This window comes from Oncorhynchus masou, chromosome 2, assembly GCF_036934945.1.
Source record: "Oncorhynchus masou masou isolate Uvic2021 chromosome 2, UVic_Omas_1.1, whole genome shotgun sequence".
Classification (NCBI taxonomy): domain Eukaryota; kingdom Metazoa; phylum Chordata; class Actinopteri; order Salmoniformes; family Salmonidae; genus Oncorhynchus; species Oncorhynchus masou.
Window position 1 is genome coordinate 7,561,627 of NC_088213.1, and position 16,172 is coordinate 7,577,798.

At 45.2% G+C, this 16,172-nt stretch overlaps 1 protein-coding gene across 1 annotated transcript in view; it reads right to left on the reverse strand.

Annotated features, from left to right (window-relative positions):
* Window positions 1–14,605, reverse strand: part of LOC135554779 (rhophilin-2-like) — a 94,219-nt gene extending 79,614 nt beyond the window's left edge. The window contains exon 1 of the mRNA XM_064987212.1: window positions 14,314–14,605. Coding sequence (XP_064843284.1) covers window positions 14,314–14,379 — 66 coding nt within the window. The 5' untranslated portion in view covers window positions 14,380–14,605. The remainder of the gene's footprint in view (window positions 1–14,313) is intronic.
* Between the last annotated feature and the right edge of the window lie 1,567 nt (window positions 14,606–16,172).

A 16,172-nucleotide genomic window follows, 5' to 3' on the forward strand; every position in this document is an offset into this window, starting at 1 on the left:
ATGGAAGCCTTTAGCCTAGCATATTTACTACACACAATAGGTTGTTAATGGAAGCCTTTAGCCTAGCATATTTACTACACACAATAGGTTGTTAATGGAAGCCTTTAGCCTAGCATATTTACTACACACAATAGGTTGTTAATGGAAGCCTTTAGCCTAGCATATTTACTACACACAATAGGTTGTCAATGGAAGCCTTTAGCCTAACATATTTACTACACACAATAGGTTGTCAATGGAAGCCTTTAGCCTAGCATATTTACTACACACAATAGGTTGTTAATGGAAGCCTTTAGCCTAGCATATTTACTACACACAATATGTTGTTAATGGAAGCCTTTAGCCTAGCATATGTACTACACACAATAGGTTGTTAATGGAAGCCTTTAGCCTAGCATATGTACTACACACAATAGGTTGTTAATGGAAGCCTTTAGCCTAGCATATTTACTACACACAATAGGTTGTTAATGGAAGCCTTTAGCCTAGCATATTTACTACACACAATAGGTTGTTAATGGAAGCCTTTAGCCTAGCATATGTACTACACACAATAGGTTGTTAATGGAAGCCTTTAGCCTAGCATATTTACTACACACAATAGGTTGTTAATGGAAGCCTTTAGCCTAGCATATTTACTACACACAATAGGTTGTTAATGGAAGCCTTTAGCCTAGCATATTTACTACACACAATAGGTTGTTAATGGTAGCCTTTAGCCTAGCATATTTACTACACACAATAGGTTGTTAATGGTAGCCTTTAGCCTAGCATATTTACTACACACAATAGGTTGTTAATGGTAGCCTTTAGCCTAGCATATTTACTACACACAATAGGTTGTTAATGGTAGCCTTTAGCCTAGCATATTTACTACACACAATAGGTTGTTAATGGTAGCCTTTAGCCTAGCATATTTACTACACACAATAGGTTGTTAATGGAAGCCTTTAGCCTAGCATATTTACTACACACAATAGGTTGTTAATGGAAGCCTTTAGCCTAGCATATTTACTACACACAATAGGTTGTTAATGGAAGCCTTTAGCCTAGCATATTTACTACACACAATAGGTTGTTAATGGAAGCCTTTAGCCTAGCATATTTACTACACACAATAGGTTGTTAATGGAAGCCTTTAGCCTAGCATATTTACTACACACAATAGGTTGTCAATGGAAGCCTTTAGCCTAACATATTTACTACACACAATAGGTTGTCAATGGAAGCCTTTAGCCTAGCATATTTACTACACACAATAGGTTGTTAATGGAAGCCTTTAGCCTAGCATATTTACTACACACAATAGGTTGTTAATGGAAGCCTTTAGCCTAGCATATTTACTACACACAATAGGTTGTTAATGGAAGCCTTTAGCCTAGCATATGTACTACACACAATAGGTTGTTAATGGAAGCCTTTAGCCTAGCATATTTACTACACACAATAGGTTGTTAATGGAAGCCTTTAGCCTAGCATATTTACTACACACAATAGGTTGTTAATGGAAGCCTTTAGCCTAGCATATTTACTACACACAATAGGTTGTTAATGGAAGCCTTTAGCCTAGCATATTTACTACACACAATAGGTTGTTAATGGAAGCCTTTAGCCTAGCATATTTGCTACACACAATAGGTTGTTAATGGAAGCCTTTAGCCTAGCATATTTACTACACACAATAGGTTGTTAATGGAAGCCTTTAGCCTAGCATATTTACTACACACAATAGGTTGTTAATGGAAGCCTTTAGCCTAGCATATTTACTACACACAATAGGTTGTTAATGGAAGCCTTTAGCCTAGCATATTTACTACACACAATAGGTTGTTAATGGAAGCCTTTAGCCTAGCATATTTACTACACACAATAGGTTGTTAATGGAAGCCTTTAGCCTAGCATATTTACTACACACAATAGGTTGTTAATGGAAGCCTTTAGCCTAGCATATTTACTACACAAAATAGGTTGTTAATGGAAGCCTTTAGCCTAGCATATTTACTACACACAATAGGTTGTTAATGGAAGCCTTTAGCCTAGCATATTTACTACACACAATGTCACCATTAATCAATCCAAAACACACATAATTGACACTGCTGGACTGAACAAATGCATTGAATAAACCCTACAGGAAACCCCAACAGTTTAACCTATAAAATAACGTGTCTCTTTGAGATGTCATTGTGACTCCTCATAAAGTCACACATTTTATTGGCCCGATGGACAATCCACTACGTTAGGCATCTCTGCCACAGACAATATTCTGTCTTCTATGGTCCTAGAGCCTACAGGCTGTGATCCAACCCAATCCCACCGAAACCCCAAATCCTGACTCCTGTCTCGCGTAAAAAATTCCTACCTTTATTCTGTAACCCACAGGCTGCATTATGAAAGCACATCGAGCCTACGCATGTTAAAATACCTCTAGAATACACCCCCCCCCCCCCGGCCCCACGTCTCGTATTGCTGACGGAAGAGTTTAGGGTAGAGAACATGTGATCTACAAAGCGATATGAGAGTAAATATGAATACAGTTGGTCCACGTTAAAATACCTTGAATATTTAAAAACTATTCTCTACTCTTCATCTCTCCGTTATTCATGAGCTGATCGGCTTTTTAAAAATCCTCGAATCCATTTAGAAAAAATATTTGGGTCATTCATTGAAGGTTATCAAGCAAGATCATTTGACTTTAGTTGACTGCCGTTGCACAAGCGTTGTATATAGTCAGAGTGTGTAGCCAAGGCAACAAGGCTATAGTCAGAGTGTGTAGCCAAGTCAACAAGGCTATAGTCAGAGTGTGTAGCCAAGTCAACAAGGCTATAGTCAGAGTGTGTAGCCAAGTCAACAAGGCTATAGTCAGAGTGTGTAGCCAAGTCAACAAGGCTATAGTCAGAGTGTGTAGCCAAGTCGACAAGGCTATAGTCAGAGTGTGTAGCCAAGTCGACAAGGCTATAGTCAGAGTGTGTAGCCAAGTCGACAAGGCTATAATCAGAGTGTGTAGCCAAGTCGACAAGGCTATAGTCAGAGTGTGTAGCCAAGTCGACAAGGCTATAGTCAGAGTGTGTAGCCAAGTCGACAAGGCTATAGTCAGAGTGTGTAGCCAAGTCGACAAGGCTATAGTCAGAGTGTGTAGCCAAGTCGACAAGGCTATAGTCAGAGTGTGTAGCCAAGTCGACAAGGCTATAGTCAGAGTGTGTAGCCAAGTCGACAAGGCTATAGTCAGAGTGTGTAGCCAAGTCAACAAGGCTATAGTCAGAGTGTGTAGCCAAGTCAACAAGGCTATAGTCAGAGTGTAGCCAAGTCAACAAGGCTATAGTCAGAGTGTGTAGCCAAGTCAACAAGGCTATAGTCAGAGTGTAGCCAAGTCAACAAGGCTATAGTCAGAGTGTGTAGCCAAGTCAACAAGGCTATAGTCAGAGTGTGTAGCCAAGTCAACAAGGCTATAGTCAGTGTGTAGCCAAGTCAACAAGGCTATAGTCAGAGTGTAGCCAAGTCAACAAGGCTATAGTCAGTGTGTAGCCAAGTCAACAAGGCTATAGTCAGAGTGTGTAGCCAAGTCAACAAGGTGACACAGCGCCCCCCTTCTTATTTGGGGAGAACCCTGGTGTACTGACCAGATATTGGCTTTAAACACTTTTTTTTAAAGAAAAATGGACACTTCCATTTTGTCAGTATTTCCCCAGAAGTCTCTAAGACCAATATTTCCCCAGAAGTCTCTAAGACCAATATTTCCCCAGAAGTCTCTAAGACCAATATTTCCCCAGAAGTCTCTAAGATCAATATTTCCCCAGAAGTCTCTAAGACCAATATTTCCCCAGAAGTCTCTAAGACCAATATTTCCCCAGAAGTCTCTAAGACCAATATTTCCCCAGAAGTCTCTAAGACCAATATTTCCCCAGAAGTCTAAGACCAATATTTCCCCAGAAGTCTCTAAGACCAATATTTCCCCAGAAGTCTAAGACCAATATTTCCCCAGAAGTCTCTAAGACCAGTATTTCCCCAGAAGTCTCTAAGATCAATATTTCCCCAGAAGTCTCTAAGACCAATATTTCCCCAGAAGTCTCTAAGACCAATATTTCCCCAGAAGTCTAAGACCAATATTTCCCCAGAAGTCTCTAAGATCAATATTTCCCCAGAAGTCTCTAAGACCAATATTTCCCCAGAAGTCTAAGACCAATATTTCCCCAGAAGTCTCTAAGACCAATATTTCCCCAGAAGTCTCTAAGACCAATATTTCCCCAGAAGTCTCTGAGACCAATATTTCCCCAGAAGTCTCTAAGACCAATATTTCCCCAGAAGTCTCTAAGATCAATATTTCCCCAGAAGTCTCTGAGACCAATATTTCCCCAGAAGTCTCTAAGATCAATATGAATTATAAACCGATAGTGAAACTCTGTAGGGGGGATAATATGAAACCCAAGGAACGTCTTCCTGATTGGGCCTTCAGATACTGCAGCCGGCTGACATCCATTCAGTCAGGTGTCGATCTGACTCTTAAGTCACAGGAGAGAAACAACGTACTGTAGGGGTCGATTTATGTCCCGAACCTTCCAGAGTCCCGTTAAACACGGTCCCAGAACAGGGTCCCGTTAAACACGGTCCCAGAACAGGGTCCCGTTAAACACGGTCCCAGAACAGGGTCCCGTTAAAAACGGTCCCAGAACGTGGTCCCGTTAAAAACGGTCCCAGAACGTGGTCCCGTTACAAACGGTCCCAGAACAGAGTCCCGTTAAAAACGGTCCCAGAACAGAGTCCCGTTAAAAACGGTCCCAGAACTGGGAACAGTCCAAGTACTCACAAAGCATCTCAGTATAGGAGTGCTGATGTACAACCAGCCCCCCCCCTTAATTGATTATTATTTAACAGACTAAACTGATCCTAGATCAGCACAACTACATTGAGAGGCTCTTTATGAAAACCGGCCCAGGACAGAGTCCTATTAGAGTTCATTAGTAACGGAGCTCAACCTGGAACAAAGACTCTCAGTCTCTCTCAGCTTCGGTCTGGACCAAGAGACTGGGGACTGTCTGCTGGCCACTAACAAGCTCCCAATAACAAGCCCCAAGTTATATTCTGCAGTCCAAATGGCACCCGACATAGTGCACTACTTTGACCAAGGCCCTATGGGCCCGGTGAACAGGTGGGGGTGGGGGGGGGGCATAGTAAATCAGGGAACAGTCGAGTTAGCTGCCTCTCTCGTCTTTGGACAGACTACTGAAGAGACCCTCTCCATTGAACCATTCAGACTGAAGGAGGAGTGTAACGTTAAACATAAAGAACAACATGAATGTAGAGCCACGGTTCATCACAGTAAACATCATTATGCAAACTGTCTAATTGGACAGGAGGATAGAAACAAGGTCAGAGTTCACCCTCACGGTTTAATTTTCCCTGCAGCAGCACGATATAAATGAGGGTTTGGCTACAAACACGGTTAAACCCTAATTAAAGGGAAGTAGCTGGAGTCTTTCTTAAAGGGATGATTGAATGTTATTTTGCAGCAGAAACACGGGGGCTTTTTACTGTTTCCTCTGACATTGTCCAGACAGACTGCAGAGGCAGAGGTTGTACCAACTGGAACCCTACTCCCTATATAGTGGTACTACTATAGACCAGAGCTCTATTCCCTATATAGTGGTACTACCATAGACCAGAGTCATATTCCCTATATAGTGGTACTACTATAGACCAGAGCTCTATTCCCTATATAGTGATACTACTATAGACCAGGGCCCTATTACCTATATAGTGGTACTACTATAGACCAGAGCTCTATTCCCTATATAGTGGTACTACTATAGACCAGAGACCTATTCCCTATATAGTGGTACTACTATAGACCAGGGCCCTATTACCTATATAGTGGTACTACTATAGACCAGAGCTCTATTCCCTATATAGTGGTACTACTATAGACCAGAGTCATATTCCCTATATAGTGGTACTACTATAGACCAGAGCTCTATTCCCTATATAGTGATACTACTATAGACCAGGGCCCTATTCCCTATATAGTGGTACTACTATAGACCAGAGCCCTATTCCCTATATAGTGCACTACTATAGACCAGAGCCCTATTCCCTATATAGAGGTACTACTATAGACCAGAGCCCTATTCCCTATATAGTGCACTACTTTAGACCAGGGCTATGTAGGGAATAGGGCTCTGGTCAGGGAAACAGCAGAGGTTTGGGAACCCGGCCTGAAACCGCGTTACCATGGCATCTCACAGAATTATCGTCAGACCAGGAGTTGAGCGGCGAGTCTGTGGAGCATTTGTTAGAGCAGCATAGTAAATCACTGAGCTCATTCTCACCAGGCAGAGGAGACGAGACACACAGAGCGAGACAGACAGCAAGTGAGAGACTAGAGACAGCGAGCGAGAGACTAGAGACAGCGAGCGAGAGACTAGAGACAGCGAGCGAGAGACTAGAGACAGCGAGAGAGAGACTAGAGACACAGACCGAGGGACAGAGAGCGAGGGACAGAGAGCGAGGGACCGAGAGCGAGGGACCGAGAGCGAGGGACCGAGAGCGAGGGACCGAGAGAGATGAGACAGATAAAAGGGCCAATGCTCCACTTAACTGAAAACTCCACCAACGCCGAACACTGTGTTGTTTTAACATGACCAAATCACCAGGACTCCTGTATGTCTTATTGCCCTGTGGTTTCCTGAATGTGCAAACCTCTTCAGACAGAGACCGAGCTTTGGCTTGACAAGCCTGCTTACAGGAGTGGGAAAGGTTGCTGGGGTGTGTGAAGACACTATGGAAAAACTCAAATCACTGTTCCATGAAATATACTGTTGCGTTCTACACAAGAGAGAGAGAGCTAGAGAGAGAGAGAGCTAGAGAGAGAGAGAGCTAGAGAGAGAGAGCGAGCTCGAGAGAGAGAGCTAGCGAGAGAGAGAGAGCTAGCGAGAGAGAGAGAGAGCTAGCGAGAGAGAGAGAGAGCTAGCGAGAGAGAGAGAGAGCTAGCGAGAGAGAGAGAGAGCTAGCGAGAGAGAGAGAGAGCTAGCGAGAGAGAGCGAGCTAGAGAGAGAGAGAGAGAGCGAGCTAGAGAGAGAGAGCTAGAGAGAGAGAGAGAGAGCTAGAGAGAGAGAGCTAGAGAGAGAGAGAGCTAGAGAGAGAGAGGGAGCTGGAGAGAGAGAGAGAGAGAGAGAGAGAGAGAGAGCTGGAGAGAGAGAGCTGGAGAGAGAGAGCTGGAGAGAGAGAGAGAGAGCTGGAGAGAGAGAGAGAGCTGGAGAGAGAGAGAGAGAGCTGGAGAGAGAGAGAGAGCTGGAGAGAGAGAGAGAGAGCTAGAGAGAGAGAGAGCTGGAGAGAGAGAGAGAGAGCTGGAGAGAGAGAGAGAAACTTCTGTATGTGTGATGTCTACTGTTAATTTTTATTGTTTACCTTACTTGCTTTGGCAATGTTAACACATGTTTCCCATGCCAATAAAGCCCCTTGAATTGAATTGAATTGAGAGAGTGAGCTGGAGAGAGCTGGAGAGAGAGAGCTGGAGAGAGAGAGCTGGAGAGAGAGAGCTGGAGAGAGAGAGCTGGAGAGAGAGAGGTGGAGAGAGAGAGAGAGGTGGAGAGAGAGAGAGAGAGAGAGAGCTGGAGAGAGAGAGAGAGAGCTGGAGAGAGAGAGAGAGCTGGAGAGAGAGAGAGAGCTGGAGAGAGAGAGAGAGAGAGCTGGAGAGAGAGAGAGAGAGCTGGAGAGAGAGAGAGAGAGCTGGAGAGAGAGAGAGAGAGCGGGAGGGAGAGAGAGAGAGAGCGGGAGGGAGCTGGAGAGAGAGAGATAATGACATTTGTAATGTCTTTATTGTTTTGAAACTTCTGTATGTGTGATATCTACTGTTAATTTTTATTGTTTATTTCACTTTATATATTATCTACCTTACTTGCTTTGGCAATGTTAACACATGTTACCCATGCCAATAAAGCCCCTTGAATTGAATTGAGAGAGAGAGAGAGCTAGAGAGAGGGAGAGCTAGAGGGAGAGCTAGAGAGAGAGAGGTAGAGCTAGAGAGAGGGAGAGCTAGAGGGAGAGCTAGAGAGAGGGAGAGCTAGAGGGAGAGCTAGAGAGAGAGAGGTAGAGCTAGAGAGAGGGAGAGCTAGAGGGAGAGCTAGAGAGAGAGAGGTAGAGCTAGAGAGAGGGAGAGCTAGAGTGAGAGCTAGAGAGAGGGAGAGCTAGAGAGAGAGAGAGCTAGAGAGAGGGAGAGCTAGAGGGAGAGCTAGAGAGAGCGGTCTAAGTCCCACCGTCTCCCTTGATCATCAGACTCATAACCAGAGCATTAATAGACAGAGGAAGTCTGCTACAAAGCCTAAGGCCAGACTCTCTTCACAGGGAGATCAGGGCAGCTTGACTACAACAAAGACCCTTTCAACACCTAACCCCTTTCAACACCTCAACCCAATCCTTTTCATCGCAGCACTAACTACAGGTTGACTAAGACTCTCTTCACAGGGAGATCAGGGCAGCTTGACTACAACAAAGACCCTTTTCAACACCTCAACCCAATCCTTTTCATCGCCGCACTAACTACAGGTTGACTAAGACTCTCTTCACAGGGAGATCAGGGCAGCTTGACTACAACAAAGACCCTTTCAACACCTCAACCCAATCCTTTTCATCGCCGCACTAACTACAGGTTGACTAAGACTCTCTTCACAGGGAGATCAGGGCAGCTTGACTACAACAAAGACCCCTTTCAACACCTAAACCCAATCCTTTTCATCGCAGCACTAACTACAGGTTGACTAAGACTCTCTTCACAGGGAGATCAGGGCAGCTTGACTACAACAAAGACCCTTTCAACACCTCAACCCAATCCTTTTCATCGCAGCACTAACTACAGGTTGACTAAGACTCTCTTCACAGGGAGATCAGGGCAGCTTGACTACAACAAAGACCCCTTTCAACACCTAACCCCTTTCAACACCTCAACCCAATCCTTTTCATCGCCGCACTAACTACAGGTTGACTAAGAAAAACAAGCCTCTGCCCTGGCGGAAACACAAATATGTGACTGCACTGGTTCAGCCGGTGAGAACGGTGACAGCCAGAGTCAACATGTTACGCCACGGTGGAGTCACATGACACCCTACGGACCCTGGTCAGAAGTAGTGTTCAGTCTAACATAGGGATTAGGGTGCTACTTGGGACATAGTCTAACATAGGGAATAGGGTGCTACTTGGGACATACAGTCTTACATAGGGAATAGGGTGCTACTTGGAACATACAGTCTTACATAGGGAATAGGGTGCTAATTGGGACATACAGTCTTACATAGGGAATAGTGTGCTACTTGGGACATACAGTCTAACATAGGGAATAGGGTGCTACGTGGGACATAGTCTTACATAGGGAACAGGGTGCTACGTGGGACATACAGTCTTACATAGGGAATAGGGTGCTACGTGGGACATACAGTCTTACATAGGGAATAGGGTGCTAATTGGGACATACAGTCTTACATAGGGAATAGGGTGCTAATTGGGACATACAGTCTTACATAGGGAATAGGATGCTAATTGGGACATACAGTCTTACATAGGGAATAGGGTGCTACGTGGGACATACCCATTACTCCACGACAGGCTAGTGAATTATCTTCCTCCATAGATAAAGGTTACGGGACACTGTAAATATCTTACGACCGTGACCTTTGGACTCCAGAGTGGCGCAGCGGTCTAAGGCACTGGGCATCACTACAGTCCCTGGTTCGAATCCAGGCTGTATCACATCCGGACGTGATTGGGAGTCCCATAGAGGCGTGGCGAACAATCGGCCCGGCGTCGTCCGGCCGTCAATGGAAATAAGAATCTGTTCTTAAACTGACTTGCCCAGTTAAATAAAAGGTTTTAAACAAATAAATGAGAAAGAGACAGCAGACAACCTGTACAGATGGTCTTTATGGTGATCTATTTACTAGGCTCTATACCCTGGGCTCCTGTACAGATAGTCTTCATGGTGATCTATTTACTAGGCTCTATACCCTGGGCTCCTGTACAGATAGTCTTTATGGTGATCTATTTACTAGGCTCTATACCCTGGGCTACTGTACAGATAGTCTTTATGGTGATCTATTTACTAGGCTCTACACCCTGGGCTACTGTACAGATAGTCTTTATGGTGATCTATTTACTAGGCTCTATACCCTGGGCTACTGTACAGATAGTCTTTATGGTGATCTATTTACTAGGCTCTACACCCTGGGCTCCTGTACAGTGTCTTTATGGTGATCTATTTACTAGGCTCTATACCCTGGGCTCCTGTACAGATAGTCTTTATGGTGATCTATTTATTAGGCTCTACCCTGGCCTTCTGTGGATATCTATTATACAATTGAAGAGTCAACCATTTGAACGACATCCTGTTTCTCCAGAAACTAAACCCCTTTCTCCAGAAACTAAACCCCTTTCTCCAGAAACTAAACCCCTTTCTCCAGAAACTAAACCCCTTTCTCCAGAAACTAAACCCCTTTCTCCAGAAACTAAACCCCTTTCTCCAGAAACTAAACCCCTTTCTCCAGAAACTAAACCCCTTTCTCCAGAAACTAAACCCCTTTCTCCAGAAACTAAACCCCTTTCTCCAGAAACTAAACCCCTTTCTCCAGAAACTCAACCCCTTTCTCCAGAAACTCAACCCCTTTCTCCAGAAACTCCCAGGAATCCCAGATTCAAGTAGTGCACTACTTTAGACCAGGCCCCTATAGGGCACTACTTTAGACCAGGGCCCCTATAGAGCACTACTTTAGACCAGGGCCCCTATAGAGCACTACTTTAGACCAGGGCCCCTATAGGGCACTACTTTAGACCAGGGCCCCTATAGGGCACTACTTTAGACCAGGAAGGACCCATTGCAGATAGTGTACCATTCGACCAGGGCCCATAGGGAAGAGTGTACCATTCGACCAGGGCCCATAGGGAAGAGTGTACCATTCGACCAGGGCCCATAGGGAAGAGTGTACTATTCGACCAGGGCCCCATAGGGAATAGTGTACCATTCGACAAGGGCCCATAGGGAATAGTGTACCATGTACCATTCGACCAGGGCCCATAGGGAAGAGTGTACCATTCGACCAGGGCCCATAGGGAAGAGTGTACAATTCGACCAGGGCCCATAGGGAAGAGTGTACAATTCGACCAGGGCCCATAGGGAAGAGTGTACCATTCGACCAGGGCCCATAGGGAAGAGTGTACCATTCGACCAGGGCCCATAGGGAAGAGTGTACAATTCGACCAGGGCCCATAGGGAAGAGTGTACCATTCGACCAGGGCCCATAGGGAAGAGTGTACCATTCGACCAGGGCCCATAGGGAATAGGGTACCATTTGGGACATGCCCTAGGCCTACTGTAAAAGGAATGTTATGGGGGCAACGACCGATGCCTGGCTGGGCCTCATCCTCCATATCTCTGTCAGCTAGAAGACACCGACCCTACTGGGAAAAGAACCTCAATGCAGGGATGGGACATGCCACTGTCCTCCAAACTTTACCTTTAGGAAAGGGGGGACACCTAGTCAGTTGGGAAAAGGGGGATACCTAGTCAGTTGGGAAAAGGGGGAATACCTAATCAGTTGGGAAAAGGGGGTGATTACCTAGTCAGTTGGTAAAAGAAGGGGAGGGATACCTAGTCAGTTGGGAAAAGGGGGGGATACCTAGTCAGTTGGGGAAAGGGGGATACCTAGTCAGTTGGGAAAAGGGGGGACACCTAGTCAGTTGGGGAAAGGGGGGACACCTAGTCAGTTGGGGAAAGGGGGACACCTAGTCAGTTGGGGAAAGGGGGGGGATTATACCTAGTCAGTTGGGGAAAGGGGGGACACCTAGTCAGTTGGGGAAAGGGGGATACCTAGTCAGTTGGGGAAAGGGGGGACACCTAGTCAGTTGGGGAAAGGGGGGACACCTAGTCAGTTGGGGAAAGGGGGATACCTAGTCAGTTGGGGAAAGGGGGATACCTAGTCAGTTGGGGAAAGGGGGATACCTAGTCAGTTGGGGAAAGGGGGGACACCTAGTCAGTTGGGGAAAGGGGGGACACCTAGTCAGTTGGGGAAAGGGGGATACCTAGTCAGTTGGGGAAAGGGGGGACACCTAGTCAGTTGGGGAAAGGGGGGATACCTAGTCAGTTGGGAAAAGGGGGATACCTAGTCAGTTGGGGAAAGGGGGATACCATGTCAGTTGGGGAAAGGGGGGATACCTAGTCAGTTGGGGAAAGGGGGATACCTAGTCAGTTGGGGAAAGGGGGATACCATGTCAGTTGGGGAAAGGGGGGATACCATGTCAGTTGGGGAAAGGGGGGATACCTTGTCAGTTGGGGAAAGGGGGGATACCATGTCAGTTGGGGAAAGGGGGGATACCTTGTCAGTTGGGGAAAGGGGGAGACCTTGTCAGTTGGGGAAAGGGGGGATACCTAGTCAGTTGGGGAAAGGGGGGATACCTAGTCAGTTGGGGAAAGGGGGATACCTTGTCAGTTGGGGAAAGGGGGATACCTAGTCAGTTGGGGAAAGGGGGATACCTAGTCAGTTGGGGAAAGGGGGGATACCTTGTCAGTTGGGGAAAGGGGGATACCTTGTCAGTTGGGGAAAGGGGGATACCTTGTCAGTTGGGGAAAGGGGGGATACCTTGTCAGTTGGGGAAAGGGGGATACCTAGTCAGTTGGGGAAAGGGGGGATACCTTGTCAGTTGGGGAAAGGGGGGGATACCTAGTCAGTTGGGGAAAGGGGGGATACCTAGTCAGTTGGGGAAAGGGGGGATACCTAGTCAGTTGGGGAAAGGGGGGATACCTAGTCAGTTGGGGAAAGGGGGGGTACCTAGTCAGTTGGGGAAAGGGGGGGGATATCTAGTCAGGTGGGAAAGGGGGGATACCTAGTCAGTTGGGAAAAGGGGGGGGATACCTAGTCAGTTGGGAAAAGGGGGGGGATACCTAGTCAGTTGGGAAAAGGGGGGGGATACCTAGTCAGTTGGGAAAAGGGGGGGATACCTAGTCAGTTGGGAAAAGGGGGGGTACCTAGTCAGTTGGGAAAAGGGGGGATACATAGTTAGTTGGGGGAAAGGGGGATACCTAGTCAGAAAGACACACACCACAGACAGGAACACAAACACACAGGCAGGAAGCAGCACACACACACACCTTAGTAGATAAAAGCATTCCATAAATACCTGATAATGTATTCACAGTAGGCTGTGAGATATAGGTCCATTAGGCTGGCCACTATCACACACACACGCCCAATACTCCCTAATAGTTTCTGTCTTAGCAAAGTAATGGGAGCAATAGGATATAAGGTTTATGTTCTTTCACCCTGGTCCCGTCTTTAAATGGACCAAGTGATCAGTTGCTCATCCACAGATTGAGATATTTTGGCTCAAACACATTAAGGAAATAAATTCCACAAAGGAACTTTTAACATGGCGCAAATGTGAATTGAAATGCATTCCAGGTGACTACCTCATGAAGCTGGTTGAGAGAATGCCAAGATTGTGCAAAGCTGTCATTAAGGCAAAGGGTGGCTATCTGAAGAATCTCAAATATAAAATATATTTTAATTACCACACCTTTTTGGTTACTACATGATTCCATGTGTTATTTCATAGTGTTGATGTCTTCACTATTATTCTATAAGGTAGAAAATAGTCAACATAAAGACAATCCCTTGAATGAGTCGGTGTTAGTCAAAGGTTTTGCAGCTCTACAATGTTTTAATGTCGATTCTTGTATCTCACCACATTAGTTATTAACACAATGATTTAGCAATCAGTAGTGTTGTGACAAGGTAGGGGTGGTATACAATAGATAGCCCTATTTGGTAAAAGACCAAGTCCATATCAGAGCAAGAACAGCTCAAATAAGCAAAGAGAAATGACAGTCCATCATCACTTTAAGACATGAAGGTCAGTCAATACGGAACATTTCAAGAACTTTTCAAGTTTCTTCAAGTGCAGTCGCAAAAACCATCACACGCAACTGCCGTATGTTCCAATACGATAGCGACCAATGACATTAAGTGGCCACTGCCACACCTGCCAATCAGTCAAACCCATTAAAAACCGCAGATAGCGTTATCGTATTAAAAACAGGGTATAAACCAATAACCAAACAGGTAGTGCGTCAGACATCAACACCGGTTGTTTTGATAGAGATGAAATACATCAGAAATACATCCACTAGGCCGCTATTCATTTCAGTGAAAGCAGAAACACTGCGTTTATAACAGACAAGAGTCCATTCATAAGTGAACGGTTTGTAACACATTAATCGTTATGAACGTCCCCCGCGTAACCGCGCTATCATCTCTATCATAAAAACTTAAAATCACTCACCTTTTTAAAATATCCATTCTGACCCGCTCGGTCCTTGATTCCGTTGGTAAGTATTGTATCCGTCATTCTGAAGTTTTAAAACGCAGCCAAAAGCTTCGAAGGAAAACGGGAATATCGTTGTGAGCCTGTTATTCAACAGGTGCCGCTTTCCCCAGCTATTACAATCAGCCACTGGTTCGGTCGCTCGTCTATTCGTTATGTGACATCACTCTCCCAGACAGTCGCTATTCTCCGCGCAGCTAAACTAGAAACCCCACCCCGAGAGTGTGACGGCAGCGGATCGCAGCGCAGACAAAACGGTAAAGTTATCAGTATCTTTAGTTGCAGTGTGTTGCTTTTGTAGGTAGGCGGGGCTCTAATCGCTCCTCTTGAGTATTTGCATAAGAGGCGTCTCCCTCTGCCCAGGAGCCTGCTTCATGGTTGTACGCGGAAGGATCCTTTGCCTTTAGAGAATGTTTTATGATACAGAAGTATGCAAGAAAACACATTCCATATGTTTGGCTTAGCCTACTTTTCTTTTATTACTTTTCTTCTTGTTTCTCTCACCTACATAGAGAACAGCAACTTATAGCTGCAAGCAGCAATGAACGGGGTCCACAGGATGACAAAGATCAGAGTGGATTTACAGTGGTTTGAATACCAAACCTAACATGCTTCCTCATGGGAATGTTTTTGATGACTCTAAAACGTTTCAAGCTGATAGGCTATTGTGAAGTGGATTTACAAATTATTTAAAGGATGCAATATGCAATAATCGCTCCTCCATTTCCTGGTTGCTAAAATTTGAATAGTTATTTCAGTTTATGTGACAAAACAAGCACTCAGAGTGTAGTCCTAATAAGAGCATGTCTATTCTGGGCTTTGGTTTTAATAATTAAACAGTGTAACACTGAGGTAATGCTCAGTCTTGAAACTGTTTCTGTACTTGTTGTTGTTTAAGTTTGTCAGAGTTGAGAACCCTGACTCACATAGGTATGTGGTGCCAAACTGGACCAGAACATCTACTGCTTTCTCAGTCAGGCAGGAGACCACTTCCTGTTGTAGATGAACAGCCCAGAACCGGTTCTCAGTCAGGCAGGAGACCACTTCCTGTTGTAGATGAACAACCCAGAAACTGTATGAGTGGGTTCTCAGTCAGGCGGGAGACCACTTCCTGCTGTAGATGAACAACCCAGAAACTGTATGAGTGGGTTCTCAGTCAGGCGGGAGACCACTTCCTGCTGTAGATGAACAACCCAGAAACTGTATGAGTGGGTTCAGTCAGGCGGGAGACCACTTCCTGTTGTAGATGAACAACCCAGAACTGTGTGAGTGTGTTTGCCTCAAAAAGCATCTTGCTTCAATCAGTTTATTCCAGTTCAGAATAACAATAATTATTGTATTTTAACAGCAACAGATCCAACCTAGACTAGTTTTCAACAATCAATTCTACAGTCACGTGTCATCTTCATCTGTACTGTTACTATGGGTTGTACTATCAGTAGCTAGCTGGCTTTGGCTAATGTTAGCTATTAGCTGTGTACAAGGCCAGGGGATTGTTTGAAAGAGAAACTCACATCTACTACTATGAGAGTTAGTTAGTTACTCCCTTATTTCTGCTGATCATCACCTGTTATAAAATGACAACAATGCCTCTCTCGTAGACTGACTGGTCCACAGTCGAACCACTGTTTCCTGTAGCATCCTGTTCTGACAGAACTCTCTGGGTTTACCATCATGCTGTGGATGTTTGGTCAGGACTGGTCTTTTAATTAATTTGTTCGTTATGCGAGTCTCATTGCTAAACACTTCCACACACAAAACACATTGTGGGCGCTCCTCGTTATAAGTTTGTATGAAAGAGAGAGAGAAACTCATCG